The sequence below is a fragment of the Falco peregrinus genome, chromosome 5, assembly GCF_023634155.1.
Source record: "Falco peregrinus isolate bFalPer1 chromosome 5, bFalPer1.pri, whole genome shotgun sequence".
NCBI lineage: Eukaryota > Metazoa > Chordata > Aves > Falconiformes > Falconidae > Falco > Falco peregrinus.
The window spans coordinates 114,017,027-114,038,160 of NC_073725.1; the positions used below are offsets into that span (position 1 = coordinate 114,017,027).

A 21,134-nucleotide genomic window follows, 5' to 3' on the forward strand; every position below is an offset into this window, starting at 1 on the left:
TAACAGAGAAGACTTATGAAGCGGGAAGATTTCTGTTTCTTCACAGAGCTGATTTTTATACCTTTTCATTGAGTGATATACATCAATAAATATTGAGGACAAATGTTGCTGATATGCTCGCTGAATGGATGGTATTTTTACATATATAGTCTTAATCTTATTCCATTGGGCCTATATGCTGTAGAATGTCTGCTGGTTGGAAGGTCTGTGATTCCTTTTGTAGGGCCAGGGCTCACGGACCAGCTGTGTCAAGAATAGGGATTTTAATGTTTCAGCAGAGATTGCAAACACTTGCTAAGGAATTTACTCCACAGAGTTCAGGAGAGTCAGAGCAGTACCTGTTACTGAGGGCTTGAGTCCTGCCAGATGCCCTTTGGAGTGCACAGATGACGCGTTGCTCTGCGGGAGGGTAACAAGGGGCCTACGAAATGTCAGCCATCCGAAAGGATTTCCCTCCTGTTGGAGACCAGCAAGCACCTTTCTAGTGCAAGAAGGAGAAAAGATCTGGTTGCAGGGCGACTGCTGAAGGGCTCTGGGGAAGCTGGCGGAGAGCTGGAAGGCTGAGTCAAAGAATGATGGTGACCAAAGCACGAAGGAAATCCCGTGGGGTGGCTGTCCAGACTTGAACAACCCTCTGTGCTTCAGGCAAACTACAGGTTAGCTGACAGTGTGTGCACAAAGTGCCTTCACGGCATGGAAGTTGATTGATTCAAGCAGGGAGCAGCTGTCCTCTCCAAGGAAGGCTGGGGAATGTGGGAGACCCGATGGGCTTTTCTGGCAGCAAAGAGACAATGAGGAAGGAAAGGAGCTCCATCATTTCATGGTCACTATACCTAAGACAGCCTCCAACTGCCACATCACCTGCAAGTGCTGAACAGTTGTTAGACAGTGGTTTAAATGTCAATTTAGATCGTGATTTAGGCAGCAGTTACATACTCTTCTACTTCTGACGCTTCTCATAATTATGCTATAGCTGGATCTATAAATACTGCTTGCATACAATATGCTTCTAGGCCTAATGTGAAATGTCACTTACCTCGTTACAGAGATCAGATGCTGGGTCAGGGGTCTCTTCACCTCGAGAAGTAACCTTGAGAGGCATCACTGCTCAAGGGGTGGATCACGATCATGCAGCCCACTGCCATACAGGAGAGCTCAGTGGGCTCTATGCAGGGTGTGTAGGGGTTTGTGTGGTGGTATGACATATTTATAGCATAAAGTGATTGTATTGCAGTCAACCCACCCTTTGGTGTATGTGCAAGAGTGCAGCTGTAGCAGTTTGAGTTTTGTCCAGTCCCAGCTCAGGCTTGTACTGTTAGTTCCTGATAAGGCATGGCCTAGACTCCTCAGCTCCTGGGAAGATACGGCCCAGCACAATTCCCAAGGTTTGCACAGCAGGGCTGATTTCAGTCAGGCCTACTTGTGGGCTGATGCCTGAACCAAAGTACTGCTCACCCGGTTGGACAGGTGCACTCGTCACACCTGGCAGCTTCAGTCGTCGTGCCTGGTGAGGAAATGTCCCTGCTGCCTGGGCACTCATCTGAACCCACAGCCTGGGCTGCTTTTCGCTGGGGACTCCTGCTTGTGGATCAAAGCTTGTCCTGCAGCACCATTGCCAAAGACCCCCTAGGGATTAATGAAATGGTTCCCTCAGCTGCCTGTAGCTAGCACAGGTACAGCCAGTTGCCGAGGGTAAATGCAGCATTCAATGAGAGGCACAGGCGCTGCGATGCCAGTGAGTGCCTTTGTCCAGGAGGCAGGGAGCTGGCAGAGGAAGAGGGGTGAGTTGCCAAAGCTGCACCCTGGGGCTCTGCATGGGATCTCTTGACTCGACAAGGGCTCGAAGCAGAAGAGCACTGAGAACAAGAGCTCTGCTGGACAGTCCAGTGCTGCGGTCACTTTGTCCTGAGAGCCATGAACCCGTTTGTTCCCCAGGCCCTGGCAACTGCTCCTGTGCTGCTCCTGCGCTGCTGAGGGCACCCACAGATGCTGCTCCTTTGTGAAGCACACCACTACTAGCCGGGAGTGCAAGAGCTGTGCTGGCCTGGGCGCTGCTAAGAGACAAAGCAACCAGGCAGCCCCGGGCTGGGGCCAGCAGCCAGCCAAGGCCTGGGTGCCCAGGGTGGGCTTGGCAGAGTCTCTCTTCTCCAGGAGGCCTGGGGGCATTGCTCTGGCCTGTCCTGCCTGGCACTGGGGGGCTCTGCCTTTGACCTTCCTGCTTCCCATTACAGCCTGCAGTGCCAGCTCCGACCTCGCAGGCCCCAGCACTGCCAGCCAGGCAGAACTGGGGCCTTCCCACGGCTCCTCCACACCCGAGGCCAGCAGTTCCAGCAGTGCCAGCCAGCTGCCATCAGGACCCTCCAGCAGCTCTGCACAGCTCAAGAGCGACAGCCGCTCCGGCCATGCTGGGCCCATGCGGACACGACACCGCTCCCGCTTGCAACATCGGGCCCCAAAACCCTATAGCAGGCCCAGAAAACACCAAGAGAGTAGCCACGTAACAGCACCATGTGCTGAGAGCAGCACCCCCAGCCAGGCAGTGCTGGATCCGTCCCATGACTGCCCAGCACTCGGGACCAGCAGCCCCAGCACTGCCAGTCAGGCAGGATCGGGGCCTTCCCACGGCTCCCCCGCAGCCCTGACTGTCCAGCGCCACGGCCGCGTGCTTCCGGGCTCGGTTTCCCCGGGGGAAGGTCACCCGCAGCCGCAGAGCCGGGGTCCCTGCCCTTGGCCGCGGGAGGCGGGCCCGGCCCGGCTCTGCCCGAGCGCACGGGCCCCTCGGCGCGGCCCGCCCGGCCCCCAGCGCGTCTCCCGGCAACGCGGGCTGCGCCGCGCGCTCGCATGGCCCTCGCGGCGCTCCGTAGCGCGGCGGCGGCGGCGGCGCGGCTGGGCCGGCGGTGAGTGCGCGGCCGTCGGGCCTGGGCCTCCCCGGGGTCCTCGCCTCTGACATTTGCGGGGCCCTCTCTGGGCCCGGCCCGTTACTGCCGCTGCCGTCGCGGTTCTGGGGCCGGGCGGGGGTGGTCTCGGGTGTGCGGCCTGTCGCGGGGGGTGTCGGCCGGTTTTGTGGCACAGGCGCCCCATCGGGGGGTGCTCCCGCGCCTGGCAGGGCTCTGTGGGCTTTGGGGCTGGCGGGCAGGTGTAGTGGCGCCCCTGGGTTTGGGGGTGTTTGTGGGCATGGCGGGTGTTTCCCGGCCTGTGGGGTGCCTGTGGCTGCGGGGCGTGCTGCCCAGTGGAGCGGGGGTCTCTGAGTTTGGGTGTTCGCTGCCAGCTTCGGGGTGGGCCTGGCTTTGCCGTCAGTTCCTGAATTGGGGCAATGCTGCCCGGTATTTCTGGTTTGGGGGTCCTGCCAGGTTAGGGGTGCAACAGACCCGTGCTCCAGATTAACGCGGAGCAGGTTCGCGAGCAGCGCAGAGGCCTCTGTCCCCGGCTGTCCCCCCAGCCTCGGCCCCGCTGCCCTGCCGAGAGCAGGAGGGGCTCGGTCAGCAGCTGCTGGACAAAGCTGGGTTTGCTGGCCCGGCTTCCCAGCCTCCACGCCTGCCTCCAGTTGGCTCCTTTTAAGCTCTGGCTGCACCCGTCTTGTTTATTCTGCCCTTCTGCTGGAAGCCACTTGCCATTACTCAGAGACAGGAGTTCAACCCATGGAGTCAGGGCTGGGTGCCTTTGCTGGGGCCAGTGTCGTGAATTGCACATGGGAGCAGCAAAGGGGCAGATGTGCCCCGCCTCCCTTCTCTGCCCTTACTCTGACCTGTTGAAAGCAGCATCTGCTGCAACTGAAAAACAAAACCAACCCTGGCACTGCAGCAGTGCCAGCAGTGCATCTCATAGGGTGCCAGTGCGACCATGCTGTGCTTGCTGCCTGGGCATTCAGGCTGTTTCAGCAGCATGGGTACTGGGCTGGCTACCCTTGGGAGGAGCTAGGGGTACTCCACACCACTCTCAGGTGTTTTGAACTTGTCCTGACTGAGGTGAAATTATGTCTTTCACGTTCAGAGTGCATTTAGGATAGCACACATTTGCTGTCTGCTCTGCTTTGATAGTAAATGATGTGTTTCTATTTATAGTTTAATTGGTTTATTCCTTGTTTAGAGTCTCTGATGCAGGTTGTTCAAGGCCATTGATCCGGGCTGGTTTTTGCTTTATTTGTGCAGTTTTGCTTGGCAGTGCTGCAGGAGGGACACCAGGCAGCACTGCTCCACTGCTGGATGCTGGGGTGGCCCTGAGGAAAGGGACTTCAGGAAATTCTTTCCTGAATCTAGCAGAAACCCAAGTGATTGTCTGCCAGTGGACTTATGGTGGTATTTGCATCACTTGGCAAGGTCACTAACTTTTCTTGGGTTCACCTTAGGTTCTGCTCTGCTCTGTATGAGATTGCCAACAAGCATTTAATTCCCACAGCCTTTGCTCCTGTTGCATCTTCCTGTTGCTCTGTGTGTCATAAAGCGATTTCTCAGATGGCTGTCTAGTGAACGAGAGGGACTTCCAGTGATGGTCAGCTATTGGGGCAATTGGAAACAGGAACTTTTTGAAACTAGATGGAACTAGCAACCTGAATTTATTCATTTTGTCCTGGCATGTGTCAGATCAGCTCTGATAGCACTCTGCATTCTAGTGATACCAGGAAGGGTCATGAATGTTTAGTCATGTGGTAGGTTTTCACCTGGAAACACTTCTGCCTACTTCTACCTGCATCTGCTTTTGTCCTTATAAAATTGGCACCTGGGTCTTTTGCTTTGTAGTCAGTTATATTCTTTTGTAGTCCAGTTCACTTGCATTTGTCTCATTCCTTCTCCTTCTGTTTTGGATAGCGGAATAATCTAATAACCTGTTGAACAGATTAACCAGGTGTGTGTTCCTGTCTGAAGAATATAATGTGGGAGAGAAAGGCAGAAGTGTCTCATCAGGACACAAGTAGAAGTGTGATGCAGTTGCCAGTTTCAGCAGTGTTTGGCAGTGGTGGTAGATATGGCCCTATGCTGGCTCAGTGCTTCTGGCTTAAACTTGGTGCAAAGGTTGCCTGTGTTTCTGGCTTGGTTATGCCTGTGCCTTTGGTTGGAGTGGGGTCTGTGTGGTTGTCTGCAGTGTGGCATAATGCCTTGTCTGCTTTGGGAAGATTTTGAGCTGTTGGACAGGTGGGACTGAGAGCAGGGTTGGCAGTTAGTTGGCTTTGGGCTCTTGTAAGATGTTGTTAATGTGAGGACTCTGGCTGTTTTTTGACTTATCCCTGTTGTTCAATCCAGGTACATCAACCTCCAAGAAAGGGAGAAGTCTAAAGGCAGCGTCCTCCCCAGTGAGTTTTGTTCTAGGCATCTGTCTGTCTTATGTCGGCTCTGGAAGTGGTGCCTGTGAAGAATGACGTCGAGGGGTGCTGGGACTGCTTTCTCAAGGAAGAACTACAGGCTGAGCACTGAGCCAGAGAAGGCCAGAGTCACAGGTATGGGCCTATATGTGCTGTGTAAAAGCAGGACTGCTGTGAACTGAGTGAGCACCATTTGCCTCACTTGAGATCAGCTGCCTTCCAGTTGCAGTTATCATGCTGAGGTGTGGGGTGTGAGGTGTGGGGGGCCTGAAACTGAGTAAATCCCTGAACTGAGATGAGATGTTGGAAGGGTCGTTCCTGTAGTACTAAGGACTCCAGAACCTCATGTCACAGTGCCCTTTGTTCAACACACAGCCGTGCCTAGTGAGGCTGGAGAATGTCAAGTTGCCTGCCTTTGTCCCATCTGACTTAGGGAGTTCGCCTTCCAGGATGAACGGCTTGTCTGTCAAGTTCTCAGATTAATCCTTTTCTGGGAAATTTGGGTACCTTTTAGGCAGCCTGTTTTCTTTTATAGTCACCAGTCCAGCCGAAGTGTGCTTACGAGACCACAAATCTGGCATTTGAGGGCACTGTTGCACCCAGAAATAAAGCATGCTGCATCAGCGTGACACTAGGGATTGTTTTGTACAATGAAAGCTAAAGTGAGGCATCCATCATTGAAGAGGACTGTGGGTTAGATGAGATGGACTGCATTTGCAAGTCTTTCTATCTCATCAGCATCTTGTAGCACAGTTAAGAGATGTAGGTACTTAAAGTGTCCCAGGTACAAATAGGACATTGGGAATTGCAATAGTGATAAGACTTTCATTTTTTGGAAATTAAATCGGATTCCCACCTCCAGCTGTTGAAGTTACTTTATCTGGAAGTAGTACAGCAGGATTCCTAAGGATCTAGTTCCACCTGTGGGGAACAATTTATAGACTCCCATTTGCTATCATAGATCAGCGCGAATAGGAAAGAGCCCTTGTGGAGATGCAACCCATAATGCTGGACTCTAGGGCTGCTAATGAAGACAGTAAGACAGTGAATGACTTCTTGAACCTGCATTTTCCACTGTGTTGATCTCCAAATTTGAACATAATTTTCCCATAGTTACCAGTTTCTTGCTTGTACGTGAAAGTAACGTTTGAGTTTACCTCCTGACTCCCTAAGCTTATTTCCTTTCTGTTTTAAACAAGGGATTGTGAACAGCAGGCTGCTGAATGATTATCTACATCGTGTCTTTACCAATGCTGATGGGAACCAGCCTGCAGCTGCTTACAGGTATCAGACTTCTTCTCATTCATTAGATGGCAAGCGATGCTGTATCAGTCCCCAGATATACAGCACTGCGGTGAAAGGAGAGATCTTTTAGTGCCGCACAGAGATCTTTGTTGAAAGCACAGCAGCACCATGTTATAGAAATTACTCTTAGGTCTTGTCCTTTAGTGGCTTTTTCAAATTGCAGGGCTTGCTAGGAAGTATTCTTCAGGTTTTTTGCATGAAAAACCCCATATAAAAAATCATTAGGCAATATTTCTAAAATAAATAGGCAAGCAGGCATTCACCTTATTCCTGTTCCCTCTTTACTTGTGAGGAAGTGCAAAATGCACAGGTTTTAGGTACAGGAATGAAAGAGAGGTCGTCAGTGCCCTGTAAACTAAAGGCAAGGCTATTACTGACCTACAGAATACCACACATTTCTCAGGCTGTGGAACTGTTGGTACTTTTATTATTACGAGTCACCAAAGGAAAAGAAATACAAAATTCCTGTTTAGTGTCTGTTTTCTTCTATTTGTTTTCAGTTCTCCTTCACCTTGTAGCCCAGAAACTTGTAGCTTTGGATGAGAAAAATTTCCCTTGCATTTAGCTCTTTTGCCAGAGGCAAGTCAGACAGGTTCAGGGCAGGTATGAGTGTGGTATAGCAAGGCAGGCATGTAGCTCCTGCTGGTTGGCGGTGCTGCAGCGTGTCTTGGGTCACATTCCACTGGCTATACTTAGTACTGCCAGCTCAAATGTGAGCTCAGAGCTGCTAAAAATAGCTCTTGGCCCTCTCCACTCTTGGTGAGCTAGGGTTATGGCAGGGGGAAGGCAAAGTGGGTCATATTACTTTGCCATGAGCTTTCCTGCCAGCATGCCTTGGAATATTCCATCTGCCTGAGCATTTTGGTTTTCAGTATCTCTAATTTGTTTGCCTTGTGATTAATGACTTGAAAGCACAGAACTGATAGTTTGTTGGACTGGTCTCCTTTTCTTTTTTTCCTGCTTTCCACCCCTTTTCTGGACTTGGCTATTTGGTAGAAAGCCCACTAGCAGTCAAATAGGTCTTGAAAATAACATTTGCCAGTTGAGAGCAACTTTTATGGTATGACATTTTGTCTTTAGAGGCCTAAATTCCCCATAGAGGAGCTCACTGCAGACATCTCTCTGGCTGTCTCATGCTCTTCTTCTTCCAGAACTTCTCCATGCTAGCTGCTGATTAAGCTGCTTTGCTGAAGCTGCCCTCTCTCATGCCAACAAAAACTGATGCTTTGATTCCATTTCTGTGCATTTTCACATCCATCAGGCTTTCAAAAGGTCTGTCACCAGTCTTAGGAAACGCCTAGTCCTGGAGAAGTGGGAAGTTGTTCCACAGATGGCTTTGGAAATGGGAAGCAGGGATAGGAACAACTAGCGACTCTCACAGTGAAAGGAGGTCCTGCTGGGGTCCCTCAAAGACCTGCAACACGACCTGTGTTGTTCTGTGTATCCTTGGGAGACTTGGAAAGGGAGAGAGCATGAGGTGGGAAAGTTTGCTGCGGTTACAAAGCTATTTAGAGCAATGTAAAGGTAAGGTGGCTGTGATATTGACTGAATAGTGAAACAGTCTATGAAACTCAGTGTAGGGAAATGCAAAGCGATGGATTGAAAGGGGATCAGCCTCAACATTGTGCATAAAATGATAGACCCTGAGTTGATTTTTACTGTGTAGGAATGAGGTTGGGGTGGGAATATTAAGTCAGAAAAAGAAAGTAGGAAGTTAGGAATTGTTAGGAAAGGGATGTAGGGTAAGTACAATCATTATGCCACTGAATAAATTTGTGGTTTAACCCCATCTCGAGTATCATGTGGTTCTGGTCTCGCCAACTCTAAAAGGGTGTTTTAGAGCTGCAGAGGTTTTGAGGAAGGGTAAGAGCAAGTCAGATGTCTGGAATGGCTCTTGTACAAGGAACAGCTAAGTAAACTAGCCTTGAAAAAGGAGAACTAGGGGAGGGCAGTATGAGAAAGTTCTCTAAAATAGTGGCCCAGAGCGGGTGCATGAGAGACTTCTCCTTAGTATGAAAACAGAATGGGTTTGGCTGTTGTCAGAGAGAGGATGCTGGGCTAGCCTGACCTTTTTCTGAACTGCTACAGCTGCTGGTGTGATCTTCTCTCTTCTTTTGTATTATGAAATACTTGGGGGGGAAAAGCCAAATCCTGACTTACGCCGTGTTTGTATGATGCTGACTGCAGCAAAGTCATGGTCCACAGCTGTTGGCAGTACAGCTGGTTTCTTACTGCCACTGTACCATAGTACAGTTTTCTTACTGCCACAACATACTCCTGAGCAGACCGTAGACTTTAGGATCCTTTGTTAACTATTTTTCTTGTTCACACTGTATTTAGTCCTCGGTTCATTCATTGCCCCAACACGCTGGGCAGCAAATTCCTCAGATTCGTGGCAAGAAACACTGACAGAATTTCCCAGTTCACATTTCACAGTGCAGGATTGTGCAGACACGTGTCTGGGCTGCCACTCTTTAAAACCTGGGAGACAGAGTTTTCTGAAGAGCTCCTGTGCATGTTTATTCCCTAGAAAGCACCTGACTTTCCAGAACCTGCAGGAGCACCTTGACCGGTTGCTAGCAGAGGAGAATAGCTCTGAAGACAGTCGAGGTAAGAGAACACTGAGTGTTTGTCCAATTTGTGCTTCTGCTTGTGCTGCTTAATTGAAAGGACAAGTTGTATCACGAAAGGCAGTTCCCTGAGTGAGCATTGTTCCGCCCTCCTGTGCTCTAATTTATTGTGCCTTTAAATCCTGCTTGCGAGTGGCTTGTCAGCCAGCCCCAGAGCAGGCCTGCTTGCAGATTGAGGAGGCATATTTCTAGGCAAAAATGCCTGGAAAAGCAGTTTTGGGGCTTATGTTGGAGGTGTTTCACTGATAATGATATTCAGAGCCATTGCTGTGACCAGCAGTGTGCAGTGCTATCCTCAGTGGGAAATGCAGAGGCTTCTTGACAATTTTTGCATACTGGCCTCCACTGTAGGTATTCACTTTGGGCCTTGGGCTGTTGCCTGTATTCTTGCTAGCATCCATTTCACCAAATGAGTCAGGATGTGGCAAGATACAACCTGGCTCCTCTCCTAAAAAGAAGAATTTTTCTTGCTGTCTGCAATCAAAGCATGGTATGTTGGCCAAACATTTGGCTCAGACTTTAGTTTGGTCTTTGAGTTTTGCCAAAGTAAAATTCTCAGGCGATGTGGAAAACTTAACATATGACTGGAATGCTGCAGAGCTAAGATCTTGCACGTTACTGTGAAAAGTTCATTTTAAATCTCACTGGTGTCTGCCAGTGAGGAGACCTGGTCTAACCTGGGTAACACTATTTTAGTCTTCCTCCACTGTAGCAGAATCCTGGTGCTGTTGTCATCTAGCTGGAGGCATTTATCAAGTGTACAGTTAAATCCTGCACAACATCCCCTAACGGGTTTTCTGCAACTCTTCTTTCAGATCAGGTAGCAGAGGGTCGGCTTGGTCCCTTTACTGTGGTGTTGGACCACACGAGTGGTTTTGAGGGACTCCTGCTCGTTGATGATGACTTACTTGGGGTGAGTGTGATGCTGGGTGCAGCAGAAAATGGTCTTGTGGGACTAATAGCACTTGGGGCTTCTTCGTTTGTTCTTCATAACAGATCCCTGTCACTGGCTTTGTAGAGTATTGTAAATGGAGTCTACCCAGAAAGCTGCAGGATCCTGGAGGAAATGAGCTCTCCTGGGAAAAGGTCTAACAGTACCCCTAAATCTCAGCAAGCTCTGAGTGGAGCTGTGAGGAAGTGAAAGGATTACCCTGGCCTAGGGGCTCGCTGAAGAGCTTGGCTAAGCAGAGGAAAGGCCAGCAGCCAGCTTTCCTGTCCCTCCCTCCAGCAGACTGCCTCTTCCTTCCTGCCGGTCTTCTCTAATGATGGCAAGAGGCTAAAGCTGAGGCTTTCCTTTCTCCTTTGCTTACACTAGCTCCCCGCTTGTTCTTTAGCTGATGTTCCTCATGCAGAAAATCAGCTGAAAGAATCCACTGATCCTTTCCTACTTCAGTAATTTCTGCACTGCTTTCACCCCTTCCTGAGCACACACATCCCATGCTCCTGTGCTCATTCCCTCTGTAATCTGTGTACCCTTTTTTACCTGTAGCAGAAGAGGCTGCCCTGGTCTCCCTTTTCCCATTAACTACCTGCCGTAACTTACCTTGGCTGTACCTAGAATTTACCTTCATATAGGATCAGACTGTCTTGCCTGTGAATTCCTTGTTGCTACCTTTGTATCTTCATGGTCTGTCCTGAGACTGAGAGAGTCAGGAGTTAATAGGGTTCAGTTCCTGGGCAGCATGTTACCTGCCAGTCCTGGGCTTTAGTCTGGACACCCTGAATCTCTAGTTTCGTTGTGACTTGTCCAGGATTCAAATTCTTTCCTATATAATAGTCACTTTTGTATACTTGTCACAATTCACTGGGAACCTGTCTGTCACCATGTTGTCCTCGTACTGCTGCTGAGCTGCATGCTTCACTGGGGTTTATCAAGTACAGATGAGCTGTGGGAAGGACCTGGATGGTTCCTCAGGGCCTGTTGGCATCAAGTAGAGCTTCTGGGATGGGGAAGATGTCCTGTCTCTTCCCTACACTGTACTTGTGAATAGCTCTCCATCTGGCTTTGGTTTTGAGGGCTAGGATGGAGAGAATGGGTAGGGCTGAGCAAACCTACCTTTTTGCCTGACTTTAAAATGTCTTCTGTTTGTTGGTCCAGGTGATTGGCCACAGTAACTTTGGGTCCATCAGGGCCACAACATGCGTGTATAAAGGTAAGGAGTTAAACCAGCAACGCTTTGAGAAAAGACCCCGGGAAGAGTGTACGGAGAGTTACACAACTAGAGAGCTCAATAAATTTTGAATATGTTCCAGATCTTGAGCACCCTCTTCCTCAGTTCATCCACTGGCTTCTCCAGGAAGTCAGAAGGATGGAGGATTGTGTGATGCCGAAGAGGTGGGAGGGGAATGCTGGGGATATCCCGAAGTTCCTTTGTGTGTCCCATTTATTTCTGTGGGAGCAGTGTCAGGTTTGGCTTCTCTAACAATGAGCCAGGTGGCAGGGATTTCCCATGTGGCATTTCTTTTGCTTTCAGGGAAATGGATTTACGAGGTGCTCATCTCCTCCCAGGGACTCATGCAGATCGGCTGGTGTACTCTCAACTGCAGATTTAATCAGGAGGTAGTGTAACTGCTGCACATGGCACAGGGCTGCTCTTTGTTCCTCCAGTGCTTTTTAGGTCAGTGTGGAGTATCACATCGGCGCTGTGCTCATGCCCTGCTGGCATTTTGTGCCCAGCACACACTAGAGATACCAGGTCTGCTGTTTTAAAAATCTTCATAGACTTTCTGGTCTGTGTTCACAGGATGGTGCACAGTGTGAAAGCCTTGCGCACTGTGTGTGTTGCTGTGCTTTTGCAGTGCATAGCCACTGCTAAGTGTTGACTTTCAGCTGGCATCGCCTGTGGAGAGTGTGTAGGTCTGCAGTACTGGCAGCCTGTCTCTCAGGATACCCCTCAGCAGCTAGTGCTATGGGGATTTTTGGCCCAGGAGAGGCAGGGCCAGGCCAGCTTTTCTCAGGTACCGGGTGGGATGTTTGGTGCTGGGAAGGGATGTCAGCTGCAGTTTCACTAACTTGCCACTCTGCAACGTGTGAGAGAGGAGGTGATGGCCATCTGGGGGGGCTGCTTTGCCAGAAGTTGGAAGTGTAGGATGCCAGTATTCTTCCAACTTGAAAATTAGTAGGGAGGGTTGTATTTCTCTGAACCAAAGATCACAGGCTGCTGGATTCACTCCTAGAGTGAGGGCTTTTCCCAGGCAGAGCATGTGTGCTGTTAGCTGCTCTCCCTGTCTGCTGGTCTCCCCCTTAAAGCCGCTCTTGCAGTGAGAGGGATCCTCTATGCTTGGTCTGGTCTGAGTCTCATCTTTCTTCCTTGGTGCAGGAAGGAGTTGGAGATACACCAGATTCATATGCTTATGATGGAAACAGGGTGCGCAAGTGGAACGTGACTACTACCAACTATGGCAAAGTGAGTAGCTGTCCTCCCAGGAACAGAATGTAGAGTAAGGAGAAGAAAGCAGGTGGCTCCTTTTGCCTACTGGATTCTGTTGGGCCTTGTGAAATGCCCTCAGGCTGTCCTCACTGCTTCAGTATGCTCTCGGGGAGGCAGTGTGCCAGCAATTGTTTGTACTTTAGGGGTGCTGGACATGCTATCAGGGTGCTTTGTTTGGCAGCCCCAGCAGACTGATTCCCAGCACAGTGCTGCTGTTGGTCTCTGGAAGGCCCTGATTCTCTGTAGCTATGTTTGATCCTGTGCATGTTCCTAGTGCTGGAGGAAAAAAGATCCCAATCAGTGGCTTATGTGCAGCTTCCAGAAGTGTCTTAAAATGCTATGTGAGCTGCTGTGAGAAGGAACTCTCTTCTTCAAACCTGAATCACAAGGGATTGGTTGGGGTACAATTTTTCTTCTGATGCGAGAACACCCTGGATATGTGTTTAACCTTTTTTCTCCCTTTATTGCAGTCTTGGGCAGCAGGAGACATCGTCAGCTGTCTGATAGACCTTGATGAGGGCACCATTGCTTTCTGCCTGTAAGCATCTTTGTCCAGTTCCCTGCTTTGTTGATGTCTGTGTGTAACATAAAGGTTTCCTCACTGCTGAGCCAGTTGCCGAGTTGTATTTCTGCCCTCTCTCCTTTAAGTTCCTTGGTAGTTCTAGCCTTTGCTTTTCTGCTTTGGGTTCAGAAACCATCTAAATGGGCTGTTGAGTCTCCTAAGTTCAGGTGAGCGCTGGCTGATAGCTTTTGTGGTCACTGTAGACCTTGCCTGTCCTAGATTCAGAAGGAGCTGTGGAAAGGCTGATATATCTCCAGCCTCCAACTCCTGTGCACAATGAGCAGAGGCCAGCCTGAATAAGAATTGTTCCCTGGCCCTAAACTACAGCCTGCAGCAAGTCATCTGGAATTAAAAACTGTTAGATGCTTCATGTCATCTTTTAGAGAAGAGTAGACTGAGAGCATTATCCTTCCACCAGCATCAAATGGATGAGGCCAAAAATGTCACCTGCCTTTAAAATGTCCTGCTGGTTAGTTATCTCATAAGCATTTGGGTTGCTCTTGAAGCTGAGTGGGCTCTGCATGTTGTGCAGACTCCAGTGCCTTCCTGTGTTGTCGTATGATAACAGGAATGCTGCTGTGCTTCCCCATTCAGCAAAGCTGCGATGTTTGCATGTGTGCCAGGTTAAGAATGACAGGAGGCATAACTGACTGATGTGTGCGTGTTGGCAAGTTACTGGGAGGGGAATGCAGCTACCTGGATTGCCCAGTTGACCTCAAAACCCTCCTCCTGTGACTAAACTCTTGTGGGTTTTTCTTCTTTCAGGAACGGCATATCTCTGGGAACCGCTTTCGATAACATCACAAGAGGTGCTGGAATGGCTTACTTCCCTGCCATCAGCCTCTCATTCAAAGAGTCTGTCGCTTTTAACTTCGGAAGCCGTCCACTCCGATATCCTTTAGATGTTGGGAGAGGAGGTCTGAAGGGAGAAGAGCCTGTCCTGAGACCATCTTTGGAGGCTGTGGAATATACATACCTGACTGCGGTTCACCTTCTTCTGTTGGCATTTGTGCATAGAGCAAGGTCAAGGCGAGAAGAACCAGATTGCCCCTCAGCTGGAGCAGAACTGCAGGGCACACAAACATCAGTGCTGGTCCCTGAAATGAGATTTGCTTTCAGCTTTGAATCAGCAGCTACTGCTGCAGCTGGGGGCTATCTGTTCTCAGGCACTCAAATCCTGCAAAGATCTCACTCTCCAGTTTTGGAAACCTTAATGCTGCTGTGCTGCTGAGCCTCTAGGCCACTGGTCTCTCCCAGCCATGTGGGACCTCTGACATGGCATTAGCGTAGCCTGCTGCCTTCCTGTGCAAATGCTGAAACCTGCAGCTCCAGTCAGAGCAGTCCCAGGTATGCCTCTTGATAGCTGTAGTGGAGGCTCCTGTCAGTCTTTCTGATGAGAGCAGAAGCGTGGTGTGAAATACTTGCTGCTTGCAGTATTGAGAAAGTGGGAATAAGAGCTTGTGGCTTATCATCCATTTAGAAGGCTCTGTGGTTTGAACTGTGACTGAGGCATGCGTGGGTGTAAAGTAAAATAAGAGACTCGGTCTTTTCCTTGCACAAACAAAAGTCCTGAGAGGATCATATTACATTTTACCTTAACACTTGCCTACATATCCAGTGGAAGGTTACCGCCCCTTGCAAGATCCTCCTGTTGCAGACCTAGTGAAGGCTCACAAGCTGTTAGGCTACTTGAAGAATGTGATCCATATTGGCATAGATGTGACGGTAGGCTAATGTCACCGGGTGGATCTGTGGGGCACCATGCTGGGAAATGTGGTTCTGCACTTCTCAGCACATGCTGGCAACTCAGATGTTTCCATATGCCTGAGAGTCTAAATGCCTGCATGCTTTGCACGGGGCATGCATGTCCCTGGAGCTCTTCGGCTTGCAAAATGGGATTCCTGATAGTTCCAGAATTTAATTTAAATCATACTGGGCTTTGTTGTTCTCAGTCCTATGAAGTTTCATACCCAGTATGCAAGAGATTATGTTTGTAAGGGTCAGAACTGATGGATTTGATTTTGCAGCCTTGAAAGAAGCTTGTTCATATCCTAAACTTTTAACTGATGTCCTGGTGCAGTGATGTGGTGAAATTCTGGTGGGTCTGCCTTGAGAACTGTTTTGGCTGTGGCTGTGTTTGCTAGAAAACATTTTTTTCTGCTAGAGCAAGAGATGACCTGTTTGTGCCAAAAGCATAGGGAATGCCATCTGCTATGGTCTTGCTTTGGATGGAGGCCTGCTTTACTAGTTGACCTCCTCCGTAGGGATTCCCATTTACAAATTACCACATACACCTGAACCCTTTTGGAAAAAGGTGGTCAGGGTGCATGCATCTGGCTGATAGTAACTGACATCTGGACTGCACTACAGCTCTCCACAGGCATGGGCCTGGCTGCTCTTCATCCTGAATTCCCATGTTCAAGGTTTTTACTGCAGGCAGGCGTGGGACAGCAAACAGTGACTGCTCCGGGCCGCCAGTTCGCTCAGTTGTTGGTGCATGGGTGGATTGGATGGCATCCAAGCTGTATGTTTTTCTGGGTTTATCATTGCAGGAGGGGAAGCTGGTGGAGAAGGACACATCCATGTGGCAGCTGCAGGGAGAACCCACAGTGTTGATTACATTAGCCCACATTTTCAATTATTTCTCCCCTCTTATGGTGAGTTTTGACTTCCTGTTGCAGGCTTCTGTAGGTTGTTATTGTGCTTGCAAGGGAGGTAAACCTCAGCTTTCACAGGGAAGTGACTGTGCCTTAGAGGACTGTTGACCTGGCTCTCTGTCTGCAGTGCAAGGTGTACCTGGTGGAAGATGTGCTCATGACCTTCCTGTTGAGCATCCTTGAGCGAGGAGGGGCAGTGGAGTCCCATCCCCTTATTCAGCAGCTGCTGGATCTCATGTGGCTTCTTATGGAGGTGAGTTGCTAAGGTGCTAGTTCCTCGCCAGGGGTCACAGGGAGATCCCGGGAGTGCTGAGGACAGGAGCCTTCCCTAGAATATGCTGGTAGTGTTCAGCTTCTTCCCCTTCCTGGTGACAAGATCTTTTTTTTGTGATAGACCACCGTCTCACCTAGTTCATCTGTCTGCTGTTTCGCACCCAGGGAATGAGGGTTGAATGCAGCGTAATTGATAATGGTGACACTGACAATGAGCTAACAAGGCATTTCTAAGCTTCTACTGCTAAAGGAACTGCTGATGTTGAATATCTGCCTGCTTTGGGAACATCAGACTTATCAATAAGAAGCGACTTGCTCTCTTGGATGTTGTTAATGCTGATGTGACTGTGGAGATCTTAAACGCCACCATGTGCCCCAAGAGATCAATCAGAGTGTGGAGGACTGGGGTGGAAATGGGCACTGCACTCTCACCACTTCCAGAACCACAGGGAAAAACCTCCTCCAGCTTCCCATGCCCCTTCCTGTCCAAGGTGAATGAGGTCACTCCTTCCTGGGACACTTGTTTGAGGCAGCCATTGCTAGCCTCTGGGAAGCTGCTGCTGCTGGAGTAGTTACATAGAGCCAGTCATTGCCAGGGATCTGCTTGGAGACAGCATGACTGTTATTTGGGGTGGCAAATAACAGATACAGGCCCTGGCCCAGTCTGCTGTCATGAAAAGTTTAATTGAAAAATGTCATGACCCCCTCAGGTCCATCATCTTCGAAGTGAAGCTGAGGACCCTGGTAGGGCTGCTGTGTTTGTGGAAGAGATGGCTCTTATCCTGCCAGCTGGCTATGAGTCCAACTCAGAGAGAGCTCTTCCGTTGTCACATTTATACAAGAGTAACTTTCTTTTTCGGGGTTGGTTCTGCCAACACTATATTAGGTGGGTTCAGGGGATGGGAGGAAGAGTGACTCAGCCCGACTAAATAGGACCTGGGACTTCGGCTTTTTGTAGATGACTTCTGGGTTGGTTTTACTAGTGCAAAAAGTTGTTTCCTTGTAACAAAGTGATGACACCAACTTCTGCTTGGACTCTCTCCTGTGGAGTTAGATGGACAAACACAGGGTTCAGAGCACCTGCTTTTTCAGTTCAGAAGTGAATGCTTCCTTCCAAGGTCACACCTTGGGAACTACAGCTGTTCCCAGCTCCATGCTCTTCATGTGTTTCTTATTTCCTTAGGAATATGAAGTGCACGAGTGTCTCAAGCAGCTACTGATGTCCCTGCTGCGGGCTTATAGGTTCTCCCCCATCATCCCAGACTTGGGATTACAAGTGAGTTGCAATTCTGAATCCCCAGGAATCGGTGACTAGCCATTTTCTGTTATGTCCCCTTGTCCAATGGCACATAATGTTTTGATTTTTGCAATTGTTTGATCCAGAGGTGGCAGTTCTGTGACACTGTACCTCTCGGGGACTTGTATCCCTTTCTGTAGATGGAGTCACTTTTGCTTCTCCTGTTTCCCTAGATTCACTACCTCCGGCTCACCATTGCAGTCTTGAAGCATGAGAAATCTAGGAAATACCTACTCAGCAATGTTCTGTATCCTTTGTGCCTCCTCTAGTCTCAGTTCTCCCTGCCCTCAATAATGCAGCCAAGGAGACTTCAAGGATCTGCAGATCCTGGGAAGCAGAAGCCATCCTATCTTTGAGAAGTCCTTTCTCATTTCTCAGGTCTCCTTTGTCTGCCTGATGCCACTCTCTACAAAGTCCTACTTTAAGGAGGGGGAGCAGTGTCATATAGTTCTCATCCTGGTAACACAGAGGACTTCATTTCTACCTGGCTGACCTCCCTAACATCCTTAGAGCAAAACCATTTTCAGAGCAGTCCAGCTGCTATGCTAGCATTTGGGCAGCTGATCTGATAACTGTGTGGGGCTTCTCCTAGGAGAAGGGGCATCTTGCAGACCTTTGAGTGATTTGGAAAGGGGTCTCTCACTACGGCTCTGGAAGCATGCCCTGTACCTTCTCCCATAGCTTCTGTGCTTGCTTTAACTTGGCTGCAGCTTCGATGTGCTCCGTTCTGTTGTGTTCTTCTACATTAAGAGCCCACTGCGTGTGGAGGAGGCTGGTCTGCAGGAGCTCATTCCCACCACGTGGTGGCCAAACCGCTTCACCAAAGAGGTGAGTAAGGGCACATTCACTGAGGAGACGGAATAAGTTTTGTGGCTGGCTGTTTCCATCATTTTCTGGCTGAGGAAATTGGATGGCTCGTTTTCCAGCTGCGTTAGCACTGATGGATCCTGCAGAGTTGTGAGAGAGCTGTAGCCTCCATTTTCCTGTCACCTTTATTGTCTTCTTAGAGGGGACGCTTGGGGTGTGTTGCTCAGGACAGGGAAGGGGGACAGTTTTCTGTGGCAACAGATTTGGAAGGGAGTCTCCCAGAGTCTAAGGAATTACAGGTTGACTTGGGTGTTCTCAAAAGATCTCCTGCCCTTACCTGTTGCCAGGCCAGGGAAGGCCTGTTTATGTGTGCTGCCAGCTACAGTCACACACTGGCACATTGTTTCAGGGAGTTTCTGCTCTCCATTTAGCAAGACATTTTTCCCATGCAGTGATCTACTAATCTGTGTCTGTCCCCCAACCAGGGCAAGGAGAGTAAGGAGGTGAAGGAGGAGAGTGCTGAGGAGAGACTGAGGCGGCGGGCATATGAAAGAGGCTGCCAGCGGCTCAAGAAACGCATTGAAGGTCTGTGAGGAAGGAGGGAAATTGCCAAGATCCCCCATACCTTGTGCAGCCAGGGAGACCAACTCTTGAGCTGTTTCCAAATCCCCTTCACAGCCTGAAGTCCAGCTGTCTTCCTTCCAGGACAGGCTGTGCTGCAGAGGTGGGGACCAGCCATGCTGTTACCTGTTGCGGGGGTTACAAGTGCTGGGACCCCACTGCACAGACCCGCAGCATCCCATCATGGGGCATGAGCAAATCAAAATTCCCCTTTAGAGGCATTGTTTATCAGCTGTGGATTAATTTATTGCTAGGTGGCGGAGGAGAAAATTCTCAGTGATGGGAATGGCTTTCTGCTGACGCTGGTTCTTCCTGGGCCCCCTCTGCTGAGGAGGTAGCCTTTCTCCTGGGGACAGGGTACTACAATTGGGGTTAATATGGGTATTTGCTCTCCAGTGCTTGTTTTCTGATGGCAGACGTGTGTCCCCATTTTAGTGGTGGAAGGTCTCCAGGTTCAGATTCTGAAGCTGCTGCTGAATAACAAGGACAGAGGAGGAGTAAGTGCTCTGTGGATCTTTTGATGAAGTATCTCCACATCATGGGAGTTGTAAGGCATAGATTTACCATCTACCTGCTTTTCCTCCTGCCAGGGGGAAGCCTCCAGATACATCTTCCTAAACAAATTCCGCAAGTTTCTTCAGGAAAACGCTAGCAACAGAGGGGTAAGTCAGAGGGCCAGCCTTCCTGCAAGCCTCACCCTGAGAGCCCTCTGGCATCTTCAGGCTGGGAACTCTCCCCTTCTGGCTGCGCTGCTTCCAGCAGTTGATCAGCTGAGGTCTAGATACGGCAGGGAGTGGGAAGGAGGAAGAAGACCTGAGGCTAGAAACCAGGCAGCTTATCCAAGTCCTATGCGGTGATCTATAGGAAAGTGCTCCTTGGGAACAGCCTTAGGTGGGAACTGAATGTCCTCCTAAAACCTCGGGGAGCATGGCTGTGGGGAGCTCTGCCACAGCTGGCTTGCTGGCTTTGGCATCCTTTTCACTGCCTGGGTGAGGACTGTTCTGGCCCTGGATCAGGCTGTTGGCCTGCAGCTTGGGGAGGTAGGCATCCACTGCTGCAGGAGGCCCTTTCTTCACCTGCATCTCTGTGTTTGTGATCAGTCCCATCTATCATGGTGGAGCGTGTGTATCCTTCCTCCTCTGTCAGATCAGCTTGTTTCAGTGCTCAGGACTTTCTAGAGGTGGAAGCTGCTGCCTGCTGCCAGGGCTGGGCTCTCTACCAGTGCTGGAAGCTAGAGTTGCTCACAAGGCTGAAGTTTCTACCTGCCCAATGTGGCTGCTGGGGCTAAGTGCACTTTCACACCTGCCCTGATGGCTGAACTCTCATTCTTGCCCTAGAACTTGACTGTGTTGTGCCCACCGGAGTACATGGTGTGCTTCCTGCACCGGCTTATCGCTGCCTTGCGTTTCTTCTGGGATGGCCACAAGGCGAAAACCCCTGCCACGCTGAGCAGTGAAGGTAAGGCCTGGAGGAAAAGCTTTGAAGGCATTTCTGTGATGAGGACATGGGTCTGCCTCTTGGCAGTGCTCTCCAGGATGCTGGAAATTTTGTGTTTCTTGTGGATGCTTGAGCCTTCTGCCATCCTGTGTCTGTAGTTCCCAGTCACCCTGGGAAATTCCTGTGTGCAGACCTATTCCAGTTAACATCCAGACCAGAGACCCGCAGAGGGGCAGCTGTACTGCCTGCTAGTTCCCCCTGTCCGCTCTGGAGCAGAGAGCAGAGTATTGATTATGGGTCTGTCGAAGGGCAGCTCAGTGGTCCCATAGTCAAAGTTTAGGGGGAAATACTTGCTTCTGTGGTTCCCAGACTGTGGGATTAAGGGGAAACCAAGTCAGTGCCAGTTGCTTTCCCACTGTCAAATCCCATCTTGCCTGTCCTGCCATGATCTGCTTGGCATTCCCTTACTTGAGGCTGACCCTTTCTCCAGACTCAGTAAGTGCCTTACCATCCCTATGGGACTAAGTGAAAGAGCTGGAGTAGCCAGGTGGAGAGCTACTAAGTTTTCCCGTGGTCCAGTTTCCTTCAGTGACTGTGGCTGGAAGGGAGGAAGTACTTGGAGGCTTGTCCATGGCCATTGGTTGCTCCTGTTTCTCCATGGATCTAACGCTTCCTTGTGGCAATCAACTCTGCCCTAATGGTTTGTGCTTTTATGACAACAAAAGTTGTAATTAAATGTTAGTCTAGGCTGAGCCCTGGAGTCTGTCTTAGGAGGGCTTACATGTCTGCTTGGATCCTGTGCATGGGACTCGTAGAAA

The 21,134-nt window shown here is 49.9% G+C and overlaps 2 protein-coding genes across 2 annotated transcripts in view; both read left to right on the top strand.

Annotated features, from left to right (window-relative positions):
- The first annotated feature begins 1,025 nt into the window (after nucleotides 1-1,025).
- LOC114013316 (uncharacterized) lies at nucleotides 1,026-2,947 on the top strand. The gene is made up of 3 exons (XM_027792745.2): nucleotides 1,026-1,174; nucleotides 1,674-1,781; nucleotides 1,936-2,947. The coding sequence occupies exons 1-3, from the start codon at nucleotides 1,026-1,028 to the stop codon at nucleotides 2,945-2,947; spliced, it is 1,269 nt and encodes a 422-aa protein (XP_027648546.2).
- Nucleotides 2,904-21,134, top strand: part of RNF123 (ring finger protein 123) — a 51,834-nt gene continuing 33,603 nt past the window's right edge. The window contains exons 1-19 of the mRNA XM_055805443.1: nucleotides 2,904-5,431; nucleotides 6,496-6,580; nucleotides 9,132-9,211; nucleotides 10,047-10,144; nucleotides 11,330-11,384; nucleotides 11,706-11,791; nucleotides 12,552-12,638; nucleotides 13,133-13,200; nucleotides 13,990-14,115; nucleotides 14,835-14,949; nucleotides 15,777-15,881; nucleotides 16,009-16,134; nucleotides 17,338-17,430; nucleotides 17,625-17,698; nucleotides 18,162-18,279; nucleotides 18,744-18,843; nucleotides 19,315-19,376; nucleotides 19,470-19,541; nucleotides 20,217-20,337. Coding sequence (XP_055661418.1) covers nucleotides 5,350-5,431; nucleotides 6,496-6,580; nucleotides 9,132-9,211; nucleotides 10,047-10,144; nucleotides 11,330-11,384; nucleotides 11,706-11,791; nucleotides 12,552-12,638; nucleotides 13,133-13,200; nucleotides 13,990-14,115; nucleotides 14,835-14,949; nucleotides 15,777-15,881; nucleotides 16,009-16,134; nucleotides 17,338-17,430; nucleotides 17,625-17,698; nucleotides 18,162-18,279; nucleotides 18,744-18,843; nucleotides 19,315-19,376; nucleotides 19,470-19,541; nucleotides 20,217-20,337 — 1,753 coding nt within the window. The 5' untranslated portion in view covers nucleotides 2,904-5,349. The remainder of the gene's footprint in view (nucleotides 5,432-6,495; nucleotides 6,581-9,131; nucleotides 9,212-10,046; nucleotides 10,145-11,329; nucleotides 11,385-11,705; nucleotides 11,792-12,551; nucleotides 12,639-13,132; nucleotides 13,201-13,989; nucleotides 14,116-14,834; nucleotides 14,950-15,776; nucleotides 15,882-16,008; nucleotides 16,135-17,337; nucleotides 17,431-17,624; nucleotides 17,699-18,161; nucleotides 18,280-18,743; nucleotides 18,844-19,314; nucleotides 19,377-19,469; nucleotides 19,542-20,216; nucleotides 20,338-21,134) is intronic.